The sequence below is a fragment of the Geotrypetes seraphini genome, chromosome 19 (assembly GCF_902459505.1).
Source record: "Geotrypetes seraphini chromosome 19, aGeoSer1.1, whole genome shotgun sequence".
Classification (NCBI taxonomy): Eukaryota; Metazoa; Chordata; class Amphibia; order Gymnophiona; family Dermophiidae; genus Geotrypetes; species Geotrypetes seraphini.
This window is the reverse complement of record NC_047102.1, coordinates 31422589-31446884: the sequence shown is the minus strand read 5'-3', so window position 1 is coordinate 31446884 and position 24296 is coordinate 31422589. Positions and strand designations below refer to the sequence as shown.

The 24296-nt window shown below is 40.8% G+C and overlaps 2 protein-coding genes across 3 annotated transcripts in view; one reads left to right on the top strand and one right to left on the bottom strand.

Annotated features, from left to right (window-relative positions):
• The window catches only part of GATD1 (glutamine amidotransferase like class 1 domain containing 1), a 36750-nt gene extending 15002 nt beyond the window's left edge, over nucleotides 1–21748 (top strand). The window contains exons 4-8 of one of the 2 annotated variants that reach the window (XM_033928214.1): nucleotides 489–596; nucleotides 5436–5530; nucleotides 6533–6626; nucleotides 11761–11872; nucleotides 21419–21748. In XM_033928214.1, the coding sequence (XP_033784105.1) occupies nucleotides 489–596; nucleotides 5436–5530; nucleotides 6533–6626; nucleotides 11761–11872; nucleotides 21419–21425 (416 nt within the window). In that variant the 3' untranslated portion in view covers nucleotides 21426–21748. The remainder of the gene's footprint in view (nucleotides 1–488; nucleotides 597–5435; nucleotides 5531–6532; nucleotides 6627–11760; nucleotides 11873–21418) is intronic. The other variant, XM_033928215.1, reaches the window with a different exon arrangement.
• Nucleotides 18705–24296, bottom strand: part of LOC117352094 — a 34736-nt gene continuing 29144 nt past the window's right edge. The window contains exon 4 of the mRNA XM_033928213.1: nucleotides 18705–20981. Coding sequence (XP_033784104.1) covers nucleotides 20874–20981 — 108 coding nt within the window. The 3' untranslated portion in view covers nucleotides 18705–20873. The remainder of the gene's footprint in view (nucleotides 20982–24296) is intronic.

Below are 24296 nucleotides of genomic sequence, written 5' to 3'. Positions count from 1 at the left end.
TCGGCCAATGCGGCCCAGGAAGCCAAAAGGTTGGACACCCCAGCTCTAGAGTGAGAGGGCATGGGATGAAGTTAAGAGGTGATAGGTTCAAGAGTAATCTAAGGAAATATGTTTATACAGAAAGGATGGAAGATGCGTGGAATAGTCTCCCTGTAGAGATGGTAGAGAGAGAGAGAGACTGAATTCAAGACATGAGATAGGCACATGGGATCTCTTAGGGAGAGGAGGAGATAGTGGATGCCACAGATGGGCAAACTTGATGGGCCATTTGGCCTTTATCTGCTGTCATGTTTTTATGTTACAAAATTACCCTCTCTAATTTTTATTTGTTTAAAAGTAGAACCTTCCAGTGGCCCATTTTTCTTTTTGCTGAAAGGAACTTGAAGACATGTAGAAATGACTTGTTGAATAAGACCTTCAGGTGTGAGCCTTGGGATTCTCACAATAATCCTTCCCTTTTCCTTCTCTTTGTGCTATTTCCAATATAGGTGCTCGATACCATGCTGTGTTGATCCCAAACTGTCCTGGAGCTATGACAGATTTGGCAAACAGTGGATATCTAGCTCGGATTTTGCAGCACTTCAGAGCTGAGAAGAGTAAGTGAGGTGCCACTTTCATTTTCTCCTATTCTTGCTGAAAAATCTTAGTACTCCTTCTTGGGGCTAATAGGGATATTGGCTTTCTGTGAGGCTGTAGCATCCTCCCTGCTGACTACCAGTGTGGCTTAGACCAGCACCCATCCTGAAGCTATATAGCCAAGCCTACATCTTCTGCACAAAAATGAGAAATGGTGGCTCCGTGGCTTTGCACTTCCATGTGGCAGTCCTGGGTTTGTTTTAAAGCTCAGGTCTTCCATTTCTCAAGTTGGCTAGAAGCAGTATTCCTAGCACCTGGAGAGAGTTCCAGTCATTGTTCAATGGTGACATCTTGGAGCTAGATTTATGGCTGTGATTGCAGGGTTCCAGAAAGAACCCTAAAATCTACTTCCACCCTCACTTTGCTGAGGATTGTGAGTTCACTGTTTGGGCTAAGTGATATAAAACATTGAGAAATCAGAGACCAGTTCCAATTGAGTTGGAACCTGGAAAGACCAGGAAAAAACTGCTTTTGTTTCCCCACCCCCCAAAAAGAGGAAAAAAAATGAGTTGTGCTAAATCCATTCGCACTAAACCTTCTGCTTTGCAGCCACTTGTACAAAAGTAGCCCTTAGTAAAACTTTGTAACTATAATAGAAGTTCTGTAAATCACAGAAAAGCAAGAAAACTGTTTTGACAGTAGTTATTTCAAACAAATGAACTTTGGCAGCAGGCTATTAATATTTCCAGATGTATGTCTCGGTAGTTTTCCAAATGTTATATCAGGTTGTTCAGAAACATGCAGGTCCTAATCATGCCAGTCTTGGAAAACTTTGTCAACGTTCTTTTTTGGGAAGGGTGCTCTTCAGAAATATTGAGAAACGGGAAGTGACGTCACCAAGAGTGATGGCAGCCTGATTGAATCGCTCCTCCAAATTGCGCTGTAAATTAAGCTTTTATTTGCAGTGAGTTGGAGGTAACTTCTCTTACTCCAGCTGTATTGTGGATGAGTCCGCTGTGCATCTATGGTGAGCAGATTTAAAATATTATGCCTATCAGCCGCTAGAGACTTCTGAGGCCTGTGTGGTTGACGAATAGCAGCGCAACACGGGTGATATGGGCCTGAATTTGGAGCCTTCTACATCGGCATCTGAAGTGGCAAAGATTTGGCAATTGGTGCAGGACGGGTGAGCTCGTTTGCACAAGTTTGAAGAGCGTGTGATCGACCATGATACTGATCTTGAGGCCCTTCAGGCTCAGTGTGCCCATCTTGAACGGAGTCAAGAGGATTTTCAGCTCCGCTTGGAGGATGGGAAAAATCGTAGTAGACGGAACAATATTCGGGCCCGGGGAGTGCCAGAGTTTATGCCTGAAAGGGAGCTCCAGGCTCACTTTACTGATACCTGTACGCGGTTCCTTCAAGAGGCTGAACCTGGGGCTGTCCTGCCTTTGCTGGACTTTGAGTGGGTTCATTGAGCCCTGGGGCCTCGAGTAGAGGATTGCCCGTGAGATACTGTGGCTTGTTACTCCCGCTATCCAGTAAAAGCCCAAGTGCTCCAAGCTGCTTGGAAAATGAGGCATATCACATGGGAAAATTCCAAAGTGGAGTTGTTTGCGGATCTTTCAGCGATTACCCTACGGAAACATAGAAACATAGAAAGATGACGGCAGAAAAGGGCCACAGCCCATCAAGTCTGCCCACTTTTCTGACCCACCCCATCAAGTCTGAGTGCTAATGACCCAGATCCTTAGCTCGACCCCCACAGGGATCCCACGTGGATGTCCCATTTATTCTTAAAGTCTAGCACGCTGGTGGCCTCGACCACCTGCACTGGAAGTTTGTTCCAGTGATCTACAACCCTTTCTGTGAAGAAATAATGCCGGGACTTTCGGGAGGTCACCCACTGTTTAAATTAACATGCAATCCGATATCGCTGGCTTTTCCCGTTTGGACTCTCCTTCCAAAATTATTATTATGAGCCCCATAGTATAAAAAATAATGAATAATAAATAGTGCAATACTCATTGAAATGAATCTAAATAAAATGAAAAGAACTTCCTAAACAATGAAAAGCCTAAATTCTTGAATAATCAATTTGATAGAAAGTATTAACATCAGATAAACGAACTACCTGAAAAATGAAAAGCCTAGAATTTTTGAATAAATCAGTTCAATAAAAGCTATTCACATAAATACAGTGGTACCTCGGTTTACGAGTGCACCGGTTTGCGAGTGTTTTGCAAGACGAGCAAAACATTTGCAAAATCAGCACCTTGGAAACCGAGCGCACCTTGATTTGCGAGCACCCCCCCGCCGCCATCGGGCACCCCACCCCCGGCCGCCATCAGGCAACCCCCCCGCCGCAACCTGAAGTCCCCTAGAGCTCTCTTCTTACTTTAATGTAGCACTGGCATGTCGGCCTCCTCTTCTGTGCTGGCCTTGAGCATGTGCGCATGCTCAAGACCTGCGAGTTCACGTTCTCTCCAAGATTCTCGGAGAGAATGTGAACTCGCACATGCTCAAGGCCAGCACAGAAGAGGAGGCCGACATGCCGGTGCTACATTAAAGTAAGAAGAGGGCTCTGGGGGACTTCAGGTTGCGGTGGGGGGGGTGTCGGATCGCGGGGCCTTCGGGGGGAGCAGCGCTGCTGGCCTCGGTGGGGGGGTGGGAACGTATCAAAGCGAGTTTCCATTATTTCCTATGGGGAAACTTGCTTTGATAAACGAGCATTTTGGATTACGAGCATGCTCCTGGAACGGATTATGCTCATAATCCAAGGTACCACTGTACATAGATTTTTGGAGAAGCTCGACACACTGATGGACATATCTGTAACTGTGAAAAAAAGAGTTGTACTGATGTGGGATGCAATTCTGCCTGTATCAGTGGCATATACATACTTTGTAACTGTAGCACAGAAAGAAGATGTGATTGAGTTAGCCTTTATAAAAGGTCAAAGAGAAAGCGGGGCATGTTGGACCTCATCAGATTGGACCAGTCGACCTCCCTGAGACCAGAAGTACAGAAGGAAAGGCAAGCAAAAAGGAAGGAGGATGGAAAAAAAGTGGAGAATGAAGAGAGAAAAAAGAACAGCAGAAGAGCAAGATACGATGGACAGGTCTATGCTTGAAAGGAGATTCAGATGATGTGGCAAAAGAACCAATGGAGGAAGCTAGGAAGAGGCCAAAATATAATACTAAGGATATAACCAACCTAGCTCTTGCCAGACTGGACTGAGAGTAACGGCATAACATAAGAATAGCCATACTTGGGCAGACCAATAGTCCATCTAGCCCAGTTGCCAATCCAGATCACAAGTATTTGGCAAAAACCCAAATAGTAGCTGAGATTGCTACTGCTGCCTGGATTGAGGCACTCACTTGGACACTGCTTTGGTAATTAATCACAAGGTGACGAGGGTTCAGGTGAGAATCATGAAAAAAACTGGATGTACAGTTTGAGGAGGAACTGCAGCAGAATGGCATCAGTTGAATTTTCTTGGTTGTTGTGACGATATCAGGGTCATGTTAAAGTCAGAAAAGAAATGTTTCCAGGTACAGTGAAAGAGGCAGATATCTGTGGCATTTTGTTCCTTCAAAAGCAATTAAAGAGAAGACTCGTGCAGAAATAATTGCTGATAATTTGGTGGCATGGCTGAGAGAGGAATAGACAAAACTCTTGGAACTATTGAAGGTGATTCCTGTAATGTAAACAACTGGTTGGGAACAGTGATGCCCCTCTGCCGCCCGCACCCCCGCCTTCCCTTTCCCACCAGTTGAAGTGTGGCTCGTGGCGGTCAACAACTGCAACCCCATCGGCTCTCCTTCTGACGTCACATCCTATGCGTGGCACCCGTAAGTGCGAACAACAACTTCAACTAGAGGTATGAGGGAAGGGGGTACGCGCGTGGAATGGAGTAATGGGAAGAGACAGGGCAGAGTAGAGGAGGGGTGCCAGCACCCCCACCAATATGGTGCTCAGGGCGGACCGCTCCCCCCCCTTACTACGCAACTGGTTGGGAGGGAGAAGTGATGGAATTATATTGAGAAGAAGCTGGTGTGGATTGTCTGTTATCTGCACACAGGCAAATTACCACTGAGGCACTTTAAGCAACAACAAATGGGCAGGTCCCATTGGGAAAAATCCTGGATTCTGCTACTGAACTGAAAATAAATCATGATTTTACCAAGATCTTTGTTGGTTCTGATCTTCCTTGGCACAGATCAAAGCTATGGCTATAGAATTGTAGCTACCGTTAGAACAGGTTTTTTGCCAAAGGATCTAGCTGTGTTGGAAATAGGACCTGGGTCATGTAACAGATGGCTCACAACAGCTCTAAGATTCATGAGAATATGGATTTCCAGGCATAATCTGAAAGGAAAGTCTGAAAAACTTAAGAATGATTGCAGAGTTCTGTGTTGGGGTTTATATGGTAAACTGATTCAATATAAAAATAAATAATAATTGGATATAAGATCCCAGGCATCTCCTTTTCCAGCTGCAACTGTTGAAAGAACAGTGTGAATAGGTAAAGAAAATAGTCATGCCTACAATGAGAAGCTTAGCTTGGTACGGTTACAGCAAGTCTGTTCCGCAAGCTATGTTGTGCAGTGAAGAGGAACAGGAGCAAAGAGATGTAGTAGAGAAGATCAGAGGTGAAGGAGATGAGAATACACAGCCTGGAGACAGCAGGATGAGACCCAGGAAAACACCATCCACTAATCTCTATGGGCAGACTAATGAATCGTTGTGGTCTTTATCTGTTATTTACTGTTACCCTAGATTGAGGGCAGATAGCATTCTCTGATTAGCTGGGAAGTAAAATGTGACTTATAATTCCTACTCATTTCTCTTTGCAGAGCCTCTTTGTGCAATTGGTCACGGAGTTGCTGCTCTAAGTTGTGCTACTAATGAAGATAAGTCCTGGGCATTCCAAGGATACAGCCTGACTGGAGTGAGTATCGAGCTTTTCAGGACTTTTCGGTATGCTTACTATTCCTGTGATTAGGGCAGCAAAAGTCTAGGGATGAAGAGATGCTCATTCCCAGCTAAAATGAATCTCTCTGAGTAGAGAACAGCCTCTGTCTCCTGCTTCAGCCCTACCTGTCCCTGCCCCTGCCCCAACCAGAGGGAAGAGGGTTAAGGCTAAAAGGACAGGGCAAAACAGAAAAACTGCTGGGGGCAGATAAACCAGTCTTCACTTTCATAGCAAACCTGGATTATTCCATTTTCAAACATTGCTTTAACAATATGTATAAGCAGCTATATATTCTTACATGTGGGTGACATCATCCACAGAACCTGCTACTAGAGAATGACATGGTGGCTGTTTCCATGGCTAGCTGCAGGTAGCCGCGGATAGTATGATTTTTACTGCAGTATTCTGTATTATCTGTATTTCTTTTTTTGTTATGCCCTTGGAGAGGGCTTGACATCTACTGTCATCCATAGAACTGACTCTAATTAACTACTATGTCCCAGCTGGTCTACTCTGTAAACATCTGTATGCCTTAGCTCCTTATCTAAGTCCACCACTCTAATCTGCAGCAATTAGACTTATTCTTTGAGTTAGGAGCTCTTTGCACTGAACACACACATAGTCTTTCCCTAACTGGTCAATAATGTTGTTAGAAATTTAAATATGCTAAGGGAATAAGAAATGTTTAATGAAATTTTTTCTGCAGTAAGAAAATATTGGAAAACTTGCCCATGTTTGAGACTTTCAGCAAAATCTGAATAGTTGATATTTGTGCAGTCTCTCCCCACTCCTATGGTGTTATGTAGAGTTGGTGGGTGATATAAAATGATTTTTGTGTTTCTCTTAGTATCAGAAGCTAAAGCACCAGATCAATAAGAAATGATAGTGAACTGGGAAGGAATGAGCTAGGCCATTGTGAAGTTTACACTGGAGGAAGAAAGCTGAAGCATACTTAAACTTTCTGTGGTTATTCTATAGCCTTCTGTGTATGAGTTGATTCGGCAGCCGGACTTTGCCAGCCTATCTATCATTGTGGAAGACTTTGTGAAAGATTCAGGAGCTGCTTTCAGTGGTATGTAAGACTGAGCTACTACTAGGCTTTATAATGATTGGGCTGGAAAAGTATATGCATACATCTGGGGTTTTTGTAGGCAGTTTTTCCTTCTCCAGGCATGCCTGTTCAATAAGTACATTCATATGTTTATATTGACTATACATACTTATATGGGACCCACCCCTACACATAAAACTTTGAAACTTAACTAATGAGTTTATCTCTAAAATGTCAAAACTAGGAAGAAACCTGAAAATGTAAGTGCCTTTTACTACAGTTACATGTAACAAGTGTTATCCAAGAACAGCAGGCAGATATTTTCACCTGAGGGGGTGATGTCACCCATGGAACCCAGCACTGTACTGCCAGTGACATCACCAGTGTTAGCATTGTTGACTTTAAATAAACAATTACAAAAAAAATAAAATAAAAAGACTGTCCATACCGTGCATATGTGGGTGCCTTCCCACCTGCTACCAGCTCACAGGACCATCAGTTCAGTGGCAAAGTTAAGAAGCCAAGGTGGGTGGCTTGTGAGAATATCTGCCTGCTGTCCTTGGATAGTACCTGATACAGGTAAGTGTGCTTTATTTCAGGACAAGCAGGCAGCGTATTCTCACATGTAGGGACTCCCTAACTAACAAATAGAGTTGGAGGGAAATTGGATTCTAATTAGAGAACTTTGTGGCTGAACTGACTATCCTGTCTAGTAAGATTTTCCAAACAGTAATGGGTCTTGAATATATGAACCAAGGACTAGGTGGCTGCTTTACAGTTGTCTTCAATAGAAGTAGAGTATAGATGGGCTACTGAAGTTGTCATGACTCGCACTCCATGTGCAGTTACACAACCCCCTGGCATCAGAACAGTCTGGGCATAGCAGAATGAGATACAGTCCACAATACATGTGGAGATAGTTCTCTTGGTTACAGGAGTTCCCAGCTGGTTTGGGTCAAATGACAGGAACAGCTGAGTAGAAGCTCTGTGAATCTTGGTTCTATCCAAGTAGCAAGTCAAAGCACATTTGCAGTTCAATGTGTGAAGCGCTGCCTCATCAATGAGTATCATGGTGACTGGTTCCTGATGAAGCATGAGCTGTTTTGACCTGTTTAAAGGGATTGGAAGAAATGCATAGAGGAATCTCCCTCGCCAGTCTAGTAGAAAGGCATCCATTTTCAGGCAATTTGGAGCCTGGAGCTTGTGATTGAAGGGGGAAGCAAATAGGTCTACAAATATCTGTCGTAAGATGAAGGTGTTGAGCAACCATTTATGTGGTTGCAGAGTTATGCTCAATTTGTCAGCCAATACATTCTGTTTTCCTGCTAGATAGACTGCTTTCAGGAAAATGTTGCAAGCAATGGCCCAGGACCAGATTTGGATGTCCTCCTAGCAGAGGCGGCAAGATCCTCTTCTACTTCGTTGTCTGTCCAAACCAGTACAACTTAACCGAGGAGATGATCCTGGAATGTGATCAGGGCATTGTGAATTGCTCATAGTTCTAGGTGGTTGATATGAAGACATGTCTTCTCTGAACTCCAAGAACCCTGGGTGTCAAAATCTTTTAATGAGGTGGCACTTGAAACAGGAGACCTCTGGAGAAATTGACTGAGACTTCCACCACAGAAGTGAGTTTTTGAGTTGTTGTGTCATAGACAAGTGCTGGGATATAGAAGACCACTGGTAGGATAACACCCACTGAGGATGCATGGGGTGAAGATGGGCAAATGAGACCCCATATATTGTGGAAGCCACGCGACCCAGAAGTCATAACATGTGACGTGTGGTCAAGTGGTGATGAGAAGAGACTTCCTGGCAGAATTGGAGTCTGCAGAGGGAGGAAAGCACATCTCTGGTTTGTGTCCAGAAGAGCTCCAATGAATTCCAGAGTCTGAGGGATAATTGACTGCAAAGCCAAGGAGCTTGAGAAGTTGAATGGTTGGAGGGGTCTAGGTCAGCTTTTTTCAGTAAAGGGGTCAATGCGATGTGTCCCATTTCAGTGGAGAATAGGCCTGATAATAGGGCAGAATTTATGAGTTTGGTAAGAGATGTGATGGCCTGTGCAGGGATTTTCTCAAATAGGTAGGAGGGAAATGGGTCCAGGATGCAGTTGCATGATTTTAACTTGAGGCAGAGTTTAAGGGTCTGAGAATCAGATATGAGCTCGAAGACAGTCCAGGATCTGTCGGCAGGGATGGGGTTGAGAGCAGCTAGGGTGGGGTTGGGTTTGGGGGGCACCAGAGAATTGTAGGAGATTGCGGGCGGGAAGGAGCGCCTTAAGGTAGAGATCTTATCATTGAAGAATTTTGCTAGGACCTCGGCTGAAGGAGATGAGGGAAGAAGGGTGGAGTCATTTTTAGTGGTTAGGGAGCGCCAAATGTTGAACAATGTGCCATTCTGGTTTTTAAAGATATAATAAAGATCTGGTTTGGAAACATCTCCTTTTCCCAACTTGCTTGTCTTCTGTTTCAGCCCAGTATTAAAGGCAGGCTCAGTAGCCCCACCTTAAACTTAAGGACTGTTTTGGTACATCCCTAGCGTTCAGGACTGCTAGATACTTTGCACTAGAAAGAAAGATTAAGTTCTTATCTCGATAATTTTTCTTGTAGATGTGTGTAGTAGCCCTGAAGCCCCACCCTGTGAGGCTTCACCTGCCTTTGGTCTCAATTTCAGTCTGTGTCTGATTGAGAAGAATTTCTCTGTCTCTAAGCTAAGCTTGAAAAAAAAAAAGAGAGATAGTCTGAATTTCTGCTTCTTAGCAGGACGTGTGAGCAGCTACAAGTTCTATAAATGTTAGTTTCAGTTACATGTATAATTTTTATAATGTTATACTTGTTTCAGAGCAGAACAGAAGTATAGTGTTGGGGAGTTCTCCCAGTTGCCCTTCTTCTGGTGATGTCTTCCATTACATGGTTCTTGACTGCTTTTGTACAAACTGAGGGAGCAGGAGGAAGTCTGCTGGGAAGGAGGTAGAATTGAAAGATGAGTGATATCATTGCAAGCAACTTATAGGTTCCGATGCATAACCCTAGCATTCAGGCCTACTAGACATATTTACATGAAAGATTATCTTAAGTACTTAATTTTTGGAAGTCGATATGGGGGCAAATTAATGTAGTACTTTAGTCATCAATATCACTGACCTATGAAGCCATAATTTGTGGTACTCTATTACATGTTAAACCTTCTTTGGATCGCTATAAAAGCCGGTTTTTCTTAATAATGACGGGAATAGCCATCCAGATGATAACACGCAACTGGAAGAGTTATGATCGACTTAATTATACTTTCTGGTGGGCAAACTTATGTTCTAGCTACAAATATGAAAGAATGAATGCTGAAATTTGAGGATATAATAGTGCATTTGAAAGGGTGTTGGAGCCCATTGACATTTATTGAGTCACAATAGTTGTCATGTACCTTTTCTTTTTATCTGTCCTCCTTACACATCCAGGGTGGGAGAGAGGGAGATGGGAAAACATTTTAATTATTATTCATTATATCTGTTTTATTGAAATTAGACATGTGGTTTTATTTTCATTAGTTAAGGGGAGGAGGGGGGTGAAAATGTTTGTTGTTGAAATATTTGTACTATTTAAAAAATCCCTGATACCCAACAATCAAAACCAACCTAAGCCACAAGAACCACCTCATCTCTATGAACCAAGCTGACTACTCCCTAACTATTCTATAATTCCTCTGGAAATGGCCAGATAGATCCTTTTTGTAATCCGCCTTGAGCCGCAAGGTAATGGTGGAATAGAAATCACTAATGTAATGTATTTAAAGTGCGTTTGTTTGATTCATTTATGTTTAAATTCACTGTATTGCACTGTTAATAATTGAAAACTAATAAAGATTTACAAAAAAAAAAGATTATCAAGGTAAGAACCTAATCTTTCTTTCATAACATTAAGTGAACTTCTACATTTCACCCATATTCCGCCTAAACTTTGCCCATGCACATACCCAGCATCATGTATGCTGATCAGTATTTAATAAGAGGTCATTTAATCATTTAGTAGCCACATATGCATATAAAATACCAACATTAGTTCCTAAACCTAGACACTACCCTATGGAATTGCCCCCTAAACATGGTAAATAGGACCCATGTTATATATTAAAGTTGACAAAAAGTAGAAAGCAAGCCATCACAGTAGGCCACTAGGTGGCATCGATTTACCATCTGTAGTAGTGTAGGGTAAAAATTACTCCTTTGGGAGTGGTTTATGTGCAGAAATGGTTCTTGCCAGAGTGTGCGTATATGCAGTGAGCAGAAGCAGTCCAGTGAGGGGGGGGGAGGAGATTTGGATTTCCTTGCACATTTTTCAGTTAGTCCAATTAAAAGGTATCACTTGGGTTCTTTTTGTTTTATTTCTGCATATTATCTTTTCAGTTTTTGAAAGAATATGCATATAATTTTTGAGGAAAGTTTATATAAGCTCAATAATAAGTCGAAGTATGTGATAGGATATGGGAGGCATTTCTAGACCTTGGGGGGCCTCCATTTTAGAACGGAATCTAAGTGTCCAAGTTCTGTTTATGAAGAGTAACACAACCTGGTTTTAGCCCGCCTAACATTAAAGTAGGTTCCTAAATGGAGCAGGTGGGAGCCTGCACTATGTTGTGTGCCTACTCCATCCTTGTTTATGTCACTTTGCAAATACACAATCTGTAGGTTAATCAGGCATTTGCAGAATAGTGGCTTAGATGCCCTTCTAGCACTTACGTGAGTGTTTGCACAAGTGGTAAACATTTATCTGCTGTCCTTTGAAAACTGGTATCACTTGCTTGCACATGTTAGGTGAATTATCACAAAATGAGCCTCTACATCAGGGGTAGGGAACTCTGGTCCTCGAGAGCCGAATTCCAGTCGGGTTTTCAGGATTTCCCCAATGAATATGCATTGAAAGCAGGGCATGCACATGGATCTCCTGCATATTCATTGGGGAAATCATGAAAACCCGACTGGAATACGGCTCTCGAGGACCTGCTCTACATAAAGTGAGGGCACATAGCTGGGGGGAGATTTGTCTTCAGCATTTTCCTGTAGCAACTGCACTTCTGATGGTCTAATGTTTGCCAAAGGTGCAAAGCTACGTAAGGCAGAAGACTGTGGGACTGTAACACTATTTCTCTGCTCTTTGTGTAGCTAGTGAGCCAGATGCTGTACATGTTGTGCTGGACAGACATCTTGTGACTGGACAGAATGATAACTCTACCGCTGCAGCCGTCCAGAACCTTATCCTGCTGTGCAATGGCAGGTATGGAGACCTCTTCCCAGAGAATTCAGAAAAGTGTTAACTATGCCGTGTAGGGGAAGAATTGAGATCTCTCCAGAGCTAGCCATAAGATGGGAATTAAGTGGGCTTTGCCACTGCTGCTGAAACATTTCAGCCTGACGGATATCAGCTGGTATATGACCATTTCAGCTCATTGAGATATGTTTCTGAGGTAGATCCCAACATGAAGAGATTGTACTAGACATGGTGCTCACAAATTAGAAAGTGCTATTCATAGCAGGTGGAGGCTCAGTATTTTTACAGTGGCAAAGCCTGATGGAAGTTCAGCATTTAAGCAAAGCATTGATTTGTAAAGAGTCTATCCAGGGGCTGCTATTTACCTAGATTCAGGTTCAGGAGAAGTTCCACAAGATGAAAATTCCTCTCATAAAGATCATCTGGGCAGCCATTCACAGAGCAGCACGGGACAAGGCAGGAAGCGAAAAACTCGCACCTGCCTGCTTGCAGCTGCCGCTCAGGGGGAGAAAGCAGGAGAGAAGGGCAGGAGGCTAAAAGCTCCTGCCCTGCAGTGTTGGACTGCCATTCACGGAGCGGCAAGGCAGGAAGCGAAAAACTCGCACCTGCCTTCTTGCCGCTCCGATTCTGCCGCTGGGGAGAAAGCTGAAAGCTTCTGCCCTATGGCGCTGGACCACCGGAGAAATTAAGGTAGGGGAGGGGGAGGTTAGTTAGTATTCACTCCATAAGACGCACCCTTATTTCCACCCACTTTTTGGGGGGAAAAAGTGTGTCTTATAGAGTGAAAAATGCAGTAGTTTTATTCAATCTGGCTTCCAGTTTACTATAGAATAGTGTTCTTCAATACTCCAGCATTTCTTGATCTTTGCCTTACTCTGTACTCGCCATCAGGAACCTTACGCAACAAAATCTCTTAGTTATCCCTTCACCAAGACACATTTTTTATTACATCACGAGACAGACCATATTCCCCCATCACGATGGAACACTACCCCCCGATTCACCTCCGAATAGAAATTTCCAAATTCAAAACATCTCTCAAAACTTTCCTATTTTCAGATGCATCACCCTCTTTTCTATGAATAGCCATAGATAACAGCTAAACCATTGTCAGCCTCCTAATTTTACAGCTTGGGGACAAAAGTAGCCAATTAATGACTCCCCTCTTTCTATCTCTTTTCCCCTCACCCTTTTCATGACTATGGAGTTCTGCCCTTTTCCCCCCTTGTTTTATCCTTATAGTCTTCTCAATGTTTTTTTTAGTTTTCTGTTTCTTTTGTTTGTTTTTGTTTATTCATTACTTAAACTTTATCATTTTTGATTATAAATTGCTTATATAAGCAGTATATCATGTCTCCAATAACTTGAAACACTTATTCTGCTGCCAGTGCACAGAGGCTTTTGGCCACTGCTTTACCATGCATGGAAGTAGTGACACCAATTCATGCGCTCCACTAAGAACTAGGTCTAGAATTGCTTTGCATCTCCGAACTCAAATGATGACGAAGAAAGTTTTTTCAACAAACTTAAAATATACTGATTGAATGAGAAATTTTGAAAGCGGAGTCATAATAAGAAAGAGAATCATCCTTCAATCACATAGAATATTATAAAAAAAAAAAAGAGAGAAAAAAAAAAGGGAAAAAAAAAAATAAGACGAAGTGATTGGTTTGCTATATTTCCGGTTGAAGGTGGTACTTTGGGTTTAATTTTGCGCTTCAGATACATTAAAATGCGTTTCAAATACAAAATATATGAAAAGAATGTATCTGAGACGCAAAAATTGCCTGGGAAAAAAGGAGAAGGAGAAGAAAAAAAAAAAAGAAAAATTTTTTTTTTTTTTTTTTTTTTTTTTTAAATATATATATCTCAAATTTTATGTTCTTTTATTTATTAAGTGGAATTTTAGTACCCACAATTGTTCAACCTGGCAATTCTCTATGAGAGATAAAATGAGGGTTTTTGGCACAGGACTTCACTCTTATCTGTACAGGCCTCAGATACTTTAAAATCATAGATATCTAGAGAGTATACTATTGAGACAGAACTTATAAGAACACTAATGGGAGTGTTAGCTTCTTTTAATTGACACGCTCTTGTGAATTATAACAAAATAATGAGTATAGGAGATGGGAGGATTCCTGTGCTGAAGACTCTTGTTACAGTTCTGAGGAAAGAGGCTAAATTGGAAAGCTTTTTAAAACAAAAATAATATTCCACCTGAAAAGAAACGAATTGTAATGAAATGTTCTTAGATATAAATGATTTAATATAATCATTCTTATGGATTTAAAGACATACAAATACAGAAAATAATCTTTCAATACATAAGAATAAAAAACTTTTTACTTATTCTTATAATTAATAATAAAATAAGAGAAAATATACAGAAATAGGGAAAAAATGGTAGTACTTTAGATAATTATTAATAGCTTGTCGGAGTTATCTAAATCTAACCTCAACCTGCGTATCCAAGTTTTCGTAATTAATAAGGGGGGGAAGGGAGGGATAAGAGGGATGGGAGGGAATAAAAGGGAAATATATAAGGTAATCATGGGAATAAAGGAAAAAAGAGAAATGAAATACTTAAAACATTGGGAAAATATACATAATTTAATACCTGAAAATTTAAAAATAAATGGATATTAAAATTATGTCTTTAAATGTTAACGGTCTAAATCATATGATTAAAAGAAAAAAAGCACTATCATTTTTAAAAAGGCAAGATGCAGATATATGCCTTATACAAGAGACCCACCTCTCACATATAGAATCTAAAAAGCTAGAAGGAGGCTGGGTCAAACAGTGTTTTTTCTCACCAGCTACAGGGAAAAAAGCAGGTGTTGCTATTTTAATTAATAAAAAATGCTCTGCTTCATTTAAACTAAAAGCTTCGGATATTCATGGAAGATGGATAATGGTGGAAATGAATATGGGAAATACTACCATGACGTTAATCAACATATACGCCCCTAATTCGAACCAAAATGAATTCTTTAAAACTCTTCAACAACTGATCATACCACTGGCTACTTCAAATCTTATAGTAGCAGGGGACTTCAACGCTGTAATGGATCCTTTATTAGATAAAAACCCAAGTAGAGTTATGAAATCTATGGGACTAGATAATTTGATTCAATCTTGTGATTTAATAGATATATGGAGAATACTTCATTTTGATGGTCGGGAATTTTCTTTCTGTTCTCATGTTCACAATTCTTTTTCAAGAATAGATTATATCTTTACTTCAAAACATCTTGCACATCAAGTGACACAAGCAGCCATTGATCCAATTATTCTATCTGACCATGGTGGAGTGTGGATCAAAATTAAAATTACATATCAAAATAATAACAGACCAATTTGGAAAATAGATAATACAATGTTGGTTGACAAAAATTTTTGTGAAAATCTTCTAACAAAAATGAAAGAATTTTTTCAAATAAATGATAATGATGATATTAACAGAGAAACTTTATGGGATGCCTTTAAGGCAACAATTAGAGGACAAATAATTTCTTATTCGGCTTTTCTAAAAAAACAAATTAAAAAACAATTTTTAATCTTAGAAAAAGAGATAAAAAATTTAGAATCAAAACTTATAGAAAAATGGGAATATTCTATTCAACAAGAATTATTAAAATTAAAAGGTAAATATAATGAGATCTCATCTAAGATGATTAGGAAAGATTTATTTTCTCAACAAACATTGTACTATGGTAATTCAAACAAATCAGGAAGAATATTGGCAAACTATCTTAAAGCGAAAAAAAGAAAAACAAAATTAATAGCAATAAAAGATGAAAATGGAAATACATATACACAAATTGAACCTATATTAAAACAATTCTTAAAATTCTATAAATCTCTTTATTCTTCCGAAAATTATCCAAATAAAGAAAAAGATGGTTTTGAATTTTTAAAAATGTTAGAGGGTCCAAAAATTCCTGAACATATAAAACGAAGTTTGGAAGAACCAATATCACTAAAAGAATTAGGAACAGCTTTGAAGTCCCTTAGAGTTGGATCCGCTCCAGGTGGTGATGGATATACAGTGGAATTTTATAAAACATTTCAAAACTTTTTATTACCCTATTTATTAAATCTCTATCAATATCAACTCAATAAAGGTTGTATTAAAGGCACTATAGCAGAATCTTTGACTATTGTTTTGCCAAAGTCCAATAAAGATCCCACTTTGGTATCAAACTATAGACCAATATCTTTAATAAATGTAGATGGAAAATTATTAGCAAAAATACTTGCGCTAAGATTAGCTAAAACTCTCCCCCATATAATAGGTATGCATCAAACAGGATTCGTTGCTCAAAGACATTCATCTCACAATACCAGATTAACATTCCATATGTTATATTTAACAAAGAAAATGAATGAACCTACTTTTGCAATTTCATTAGATGCAGAAAAGGCCTTTGATAGAGTAGAATGGCCTTTTATGTATCAAGCAATGGAATGGTTTGGTATAGGTCCTGGATTTATACAAATGATACAAACAATGTATAGCTCCCCTTCTGCTAGACTATATATTAATAATACGTTTTCAGAAAAATTTAATTTACAGAGAGGAGTTAGACAAGGATGTCCCTTATCCCCTTTGCTGTTTGATATTGTTTTAGAACCCTTAATATTAGCTATCCAACAAGCTAAGGAGATACAGGGTATACCTCATTCAGATAAAGAATATAAGATATCTGCTTACGCAGATGATTTATTACTATATCTGAAGAATCCAGAATCCACCATTCCACATCTACTTGATTTGATTGAGAAATTTGGAAATTTTTCAGGATATAAAATTAATTGGAATAAATCAGAAATTCTTCCACTAAATATACATTGTACAAAAGGTTTATTTGATACATTCCCTTTTGTTTGGAAGGAAGAATATATTAAATACCTTGGAATTTTGATAACAAAAACAGTAGACGAAACAATGAAAATTAATGAAAAATGCTTATTACAAAAAGTAACAGAAATGTGTGAGCAATGGAATCCTTTGCACTTATCTTGGTGGGGAAGAGTACAAACGGTAAAAATGATGATTTTACCGGTAGTATGTTACCAAATGGGGATGATACCAGCTTTCTTTCAAGATTCGTTTTATACAAAAATTAATAGGACTTTGACAAAATTTATATGGCTTAATAAAAAACCAAGAATTGCTCTAGCGTCATTACAAAGACCAATTAAGGAGGGAGGGGTAAATTTTCCCAATTTTTATAGGTATCATCAAGCCTATATCTTACGTCATGGTATGTATTGGATCCTCCCAGAACCCACAGATAATACTCCAGATTGGTTTTGGCTAGAATGGAGACTTATGTTTCCATTACGTCTTAATCATGTAATTAGTATCAAAATGCCAAGGTTATACAAAGATCATAAAATATTTATGGATACCTGGAAAACTCTAAAATACATAAGTAATCTTACTCAAATTCCAATTAGTAAATCAACCAACCAAACTATATGGCTAAACCCCAAGATCAAAATTGGCGGTTTTAAAGTCATCTGGAAACATTGGATGATAGCAGGCATTCGCACTTTGGATGATGTAATTAAAAATGATAAATTGCTGGAGTTTTCACAATTGCAACAAAAATTTGGTCTCAATAAAACACAATATTTTAAATGGTTGCAATTGAAGCAATCTATTCAGAAAGGGTTCCCTGAATGGAAAGATCTTGCTAAATATCACAGTTTGGAATTCTTATGTTTCCAGATGGACTCAATAGGTCACAAAGCCGCACAGTGGTATAAATTAATATCCGGATATATAAATAAAAAACCAAAAAATGGTCTTAGAGACATTTGGAGCATTGAGATAAAACACCAAATTAGTGCATCTCAATGGCCACGACTTTGGTCTTGGAGGCTAAAATGTACGGTGTCAGCATCTATGAGACAAACTTGGTTTTTTCTTCTTCATAGAGCTTTTTGGACCCCTACTCGTTTACAAAAAATAGATAGTTCAAGATCTAATAGATGCTGGCACTGTCATATTGAAATTGGGACATTAGATCATCTTTTATTCTTTTGTCCATTTATCCTATCATTCTGGAAATCAATTTGGCCCCAAATTAACAGATTGTTAGAAAATCCAGTAGCCTTGACATATGATACTATATTATTTGGAACAACTATGAGAGCAAAAAGTCAAATTTCATCCAGTAATAACAAACTTTTATTTATTTTAACTGGAATTGCAATACAACAAATTACATTCAATTGGAAACAACATGATAGATTGAATTATATGTTCTGGTGGAATTCGGTATGCCACATATATAAAATGGAACACGCTATTGCAACACACAAAGGATACATGAATAAATTTAAAAAAATATGGGGACCATTAACCGATTTTTGTAAAGAAGGATAATTTTTCCCATAAATAAAACTGGAAATATTTGAAGACCGTTAACATGATTTCTCTAATGAATTTTTCCCATGATAAGATAATTGTAAAGAGGGAAATGGGGTGGGTTTTTCAATTTTGATTATTACATACTAAATTAATATTCAAAGAATGTACAATAAAACTGATTAATGTATTATTGGTTGGGAAGGAGGGTGGGACAGGGGATTATTATATTAATGTTAAACTTGATATTAATATATGAGTTATTCAAGTGTGTATTTAAGTTTCTATTGAGTTTATTTGTAACACTTGTTGTAACACAAAAAATGAATAAAGATTTTTAAACAATTCATGCGCTCCACTAAGAACTAGGTCTAGAATTGCTTTGCATCTTGCCAGTTCCTGAACCAGCTTCTCCATAAAGCAGTCCTTGATTTCATCAAGGAATTTTATCTTCCTAGCATGCTCTGATGGGGTAGTTGAAATCACCCATTAGTATTGTGTTACCCAGTTTGTTAGCCTCTCTAATTTCTGATAACATTTCAGCATCTGTCTGTTCATCCTGGTCAGGGGGACGATAGTACACCTCTATTACTATTCTTTTCCCCCTTACACATGGAATTTCTACCCATAGGGATTCCAAGGTGTATTTCTGCTCCTGTAGAATTTTCAGTCCCTTGGATTTAAGGCTGTCCTTAACATATAAAGCTACGCCTCCACCCTATCATGGTGATATAGTTTGTATCCTAGGATGACAGGTTATTTTCCTTCCTTCTATCTTTTCATTTAGTGCAATATATTCTAACTCATCGTGTTTCTTAGGCTTCTGGCATTTGCATACAGACATTTCAAACAATGTTTATCATATCTATTTACAATTTGCTCAGCAGTTGGCATGGATAATTTGCAATCTGCTGTGTATTTAAGAAAACCTGTATTGCAATCTTGCTATCGAGATGCTCTGTTTTCCCTTTTATGATGATATCTTTTAAAATACTTTGTTGCAAACCATGCTCTTTTGAGCGACTGTCGGTCTTCCCCCAGTTTCTAGTTTATATGTTGGAACCAGCAGCCTGATTCCACTCTGGTTAAGCTGGAGCCCATCTTTGCGGAATAGGTTATCCCATCCCCAGTATGTTGCCCAACTCCTAACGAATCTTAAACCCTCCTTCCTGCACCATCGCCTCATCCATGTCTGTTATTGAGAAAGACATGGGTGAAGCCCTGGATCGGTAGAATGGAATGTTGCTACTCTTTGGATTTTGGCCACCATGAGAATGAGTTACTGGGCTTGATGGACCTTTGGTCTGACCTGGTAAGGCTGTTCTTACATTCTTCTGCATTGAGACTTCGGAGCTCTACCTGTGCTGGCACATGATGAAATGTAGTGAGATGAAGCTCCTCCTTTGCAATATGCCAGACAGATCTGTTGTTAATGAGTGCTTTAGGGCTGACTGTTTTTACTTTCCTTGGAACAAATCAGCTCTTCAATGGGTGTAATGTTTGTCTCTGAGCATGCAGATTTCAGCCAATCACTGCTGGCCTTGCATTCTGTTTCAGGGTCCATTTAGTTGGCCTGCTGACCAATTTTCTTCATAGTTCAGAGTTTCCAGTTCTTGAGGTGATATGCAGCACCACTCACCTTTGCTCCAAACCCTTGTTCACGCACTATCTGGATTCTCTTTCGGTCCACTACCGACACCTTTCCCATGATTGCTGCTCCAATCTGAAATGTTTTCAAAGAATTTACTTGTGACTTATTATATTCTCAAATAGAAATTATTTAAATTATTAAGAACATAAGAATTGCCCTACTGGAACAAGTCCGAAGGTCCATCAAGCCCAGTATCCAACCCAGGTCCCAAGTACTAAACAGTCTGTCAGTTTGACATAAGAATTGCCGCTGCTGGGTCAGACCAGTGGTCCATTGTGGCCAGCAGTTCGCTCACGTGGCGGCCCTTAGGTCATTAATAGTTAGTTATTTTAGATTTATAAACCACTTTATTCCAAAGTGGTGTACAAAATACATACGTTTTATCAGTCTGAAATCAACAACCATTTGAATCGAGTCGGATTTTGCTTTCTATGCATATTCCAAGCCACGGGGCCAACTACTGAGTTGTGCATTATCTTCATGGAACATAAGAACATAAGAAGTTGCCTCCGCTGGGTCAGACCAGAGGTCCATCGTGCCCAGCAGTCCGCACCCGCGGCGGCCCATCAGGCCCATGACCTGTAATGTGATCCTTCTCTAAGCCCTTTGATCCCTTTGATCCTTCTATCCATACTCTATCTAAAACCTATCTCTACCTCACTTGTGCACGTATTGACATGATTGCTGATATAGAGTTTGTTGCTGTCTCTCACTCTCTTCCGCAGACCTACCAAGACAAAGGTGTACAACCTTATAGTAACACAGTAGGCCGCATGAGTGTAACCCACCCTGGGCTGCATTATTATGTGATATCGAAACCAGAAATGCACAGAGCTCCATAGAGTTAACTCAAAATGATGGAAACAAACTGCTAGAAAATATTTGCAAAATACAACATTTAAAATTGTCAAAACTCCAGTTAATGATGTTTCCTGTGTGCACTTGCCATGGTCTCGTGGGCTACATAAAATTCAGTGGCAGGCCACAGGTTGTTCACCCTGTTCTTGTGAAGAAAATGAAGTATTTAATGGGTGGATCTGCACTGTCAGGCTCTGGCGGATTCCTCCATTCATGATTATCTTAAGACAATAAAATTGTGTAGGTTAAAATTTTAAATACATTGTTTTGATTAACATGAGGCGCTAATGAACAAGTTATTACTTGAAAGATAATTCCGTGCTTGTTGAAGTGAGTAGGGTTCATCTTTCAGTTATAGCAATAATTGAACACTGGCAACCACAAAAGGTTTGCAGGGCAAATACATTGAAACATCTTTTTATGTACTAAGAAAACAGAGTACAAAAACGCCACGGATTATTCAGCTGTTTAGGATCTTGTTTACTTTTAACTGATCTAAAAAAAACACTTTGTGCTGTGCTCACAACAGAAACGTTAGATACAAACCAAGGCAGAAAGTGGCCTTATAGCTAAGGGAAGCAGAGGTGAGACCGTGTAGCAGGTCAGTGCAATGCTGTGGCTCCCACACTCAAGGCTGTGCTTGTGTTTCATTCTGCAGGAAGTGAAGGAGCCAGCAGATCAGCTGCGTTTAGAAACCGGATGGAACAAAGTTTACTTTCTCGTCACTTGGCTCTTCCTCAAGACAAAACAGATAGACCCAACTATTTTGTGACTCGAGACGACTTTTACAAGAAGCAACAGAATATTTCTGTAGATATTTCTCTTTATAAGCTAAGTGAAAGTTTTTACAATATCACATTGCTTTGAAATAATAGAACTAACGTATTTACAAGAATATTTATATATAAAAAATCACAATGATATTTATCCCAGGACAAGCAGGCAGCTATTCTTGACTGATGGGTGACGGCACCGACGGAGCCCCGGTACGGACAATTTTAGAGTGATCTCACTCTAAGAACTTTTAGAAAGTTCTAGCTCGGCCGCACCGCGCACGCGCGAGTGCCTTCCCGCCCGACAGAGGCGCGCGGTCCCTCAGTTTCTTAGTTTCCGCGGAGCTAAGAAGACGCGTTTTCAACGGCTGTTGAAATTTTTTTATAACTTGCCTTCCCGCTCGCGTAAACTTTTGACTTTATTACTTTCTTTTATTACTTTACTTTTATTTTGGAAAAAAAAAAAAAAAAAAAAACTTCTTTTTTCTTCAATTTCGGTTTTTCCCCGGCGGGGCCTTCTGCCACCATCGAAGCCTCGGCCTTCGATTTGGCGGAAGCCGTTTTCCCTTTCATGCCCCCTCAACCGGGTTTTAAAAAGTGCCAGCGGTGTGCTAGGCCTATATCTCTCACGGACCCACACAACTGGTGCTTGCAGTGTTTGGGTCCTGAGCATCAGGCCTCTTCTTGCACCCGCTGTGCTACTTTAAAGAAAAGAACATTAAAAAATCGCTTAATTCAACAGCGTTTGTTATTCGGTGCCGAGATGTCCGACCCCGTTCCTTCGACTCCGGCTTCGGCACCGCTTCAGTCGGCACCCTCGTCTTCGACGCCGCGTGATTCCACACCGGCATCCCAACAGTCAGGTAAGCCGGCTAAGAAGCCTTCCCCGCTGGAACGTCTTCCGGCCTCGAGTGCAGTGAGCCCAGTCCTGCCGCCGGTTAGACGCCAGCGGAAGCGCTCCGCCCCTATTGAGGTGAGTCCCTCGACATCGGGCTCCTCATCTCCGGGGCGTAGAGCGGCACCGCAGGTACCGCAGAAAAAAAAAAAAAGCGGTACCGGTGCCATCCCTCGATGACCGCATTACGGCCATCCTTCATGTGCAGCTTAAGGAGCAATTAGAACGACTCCTTCCTGCTATAATGACACCGAACCTTCCGGTGCCAGTCCGCACCGAGCCATCGGTACCGGTTGTACATCAACCCGTGTCGGTACCGGTTGTCGAACCTGTCGTACCTGCTTCTACTGTCTCGGTACCGCTTCACCTAACTTCATCGGTATCGATGCCAGTCCTTGCACCGGAGCCGACAGCTCACCATCAATCGGTACAGACTTCGGCACCGGTGCGACCGATAACATCGCCTGACTCGGTATCGATGAGGTCGGGTAAGTCGGTACGCAAAACCCGACACATGCAAACATCGACACCTGAGTCTCGGGACCATTCTTCCCATGTCAGAGACCCTGATCTGTGGGGGGACTCAGAGGAACCCTTTCTTTCTGAAGGAGAATGTTCCTCAGAGGAGGAGGATTCGGCTCTCCCTGACCCATCCTCCAAGCAGACCACTTCCTCTTTCTCCAATTTCTTGAAAGAGATGTGTGAGTCTTTGTCCATTCCTTTGGAGGCTGAATCCAAAAAGTCTAAAGCTTTTTTGGATGCCCTTGATTTTGATCAGCCTCCAAAGGAATTTTTGAAGCTTCCCCTTCATGACATCTTGAGGGAAACTTTCTATAAAAATTTAGAGACTCCTTTAACTGTTCCAGGGGCCCCACGTAAACTGGATTCTCTATACAAGGTAATTCCCATTCCTGGGTTCGACAAGCCTCAACTTCCACACGAATCCTTATTTGTCGAATCCACCCTTAAAAAGACTTCAGGAGCCAGTGTATATGCATCTGTCCCTCCTGGCAGAGAAGGAAGGGCCATGGATAAATTCGGTAAGAGGCTCTACCAAAACGCTATGTTAGCAAATAGAGCTAGTAATTATGCTTTTCATTTTTCTTTTTATTTAAAGCATCTCCTTACCACCATGGCTTCCTTCGAGAAGTATCTTCCTTCAAGAAAACATCCATCTTTTCACTCCTGCTTGTCGTCTCTATTCCAACTTCGTAAGTTTATGGTTAGGTCCATATATGACACCTTTGAACTTACATCCAGAGCGACAGCTATGTCGGTGGCTATGCGCCGTTTGGCCTGGCTTCGGGTATCCGAGCTTGATGTTAACCATCAAGATCGGTTAGCCAACGCCCCATGCCTAGGGGATGAGCTCTTTGGGGATTCCATGGACTCTACCACCCAAAAGCTCTCGGCTCATGAGACGCGCTGGGATACCCTGCTCAAGAATAAAAAGAAGCCTCCTCCACCGAGACCATACAGGCAGCAATCGGCTTATCAACGCCGTTTCACAGCCCGTCCATTGCCTACCACTGCTCAACAACCTCGACGTCAGAGGCAACAGCAACGTCAGCCTCCCCGACAGCAGCAACAGCAGCAACCTGCGAAACAACCTCCTCAGCAGAAGTCACAGCCCTTTTGACTTCTTTCTCCGCAGTATAGCCAGTATCCCTGTTCCTGTTCTCCTGCCTCAACCAATAGGAGGTCGACTTTCTCTGTTCTTCAGCCGGTGGGAAGTAATCACTTCGGACCAATGGGTCCTCAACATCATCCGCCACGGCTACTCTCTCAACTTTCAGACTCTCCCACCTCAAAGCCTGCCAAAAGAGTCTGCTTTGAACAGTCCTCAATCAGCCCTCCTTATTCAGGAG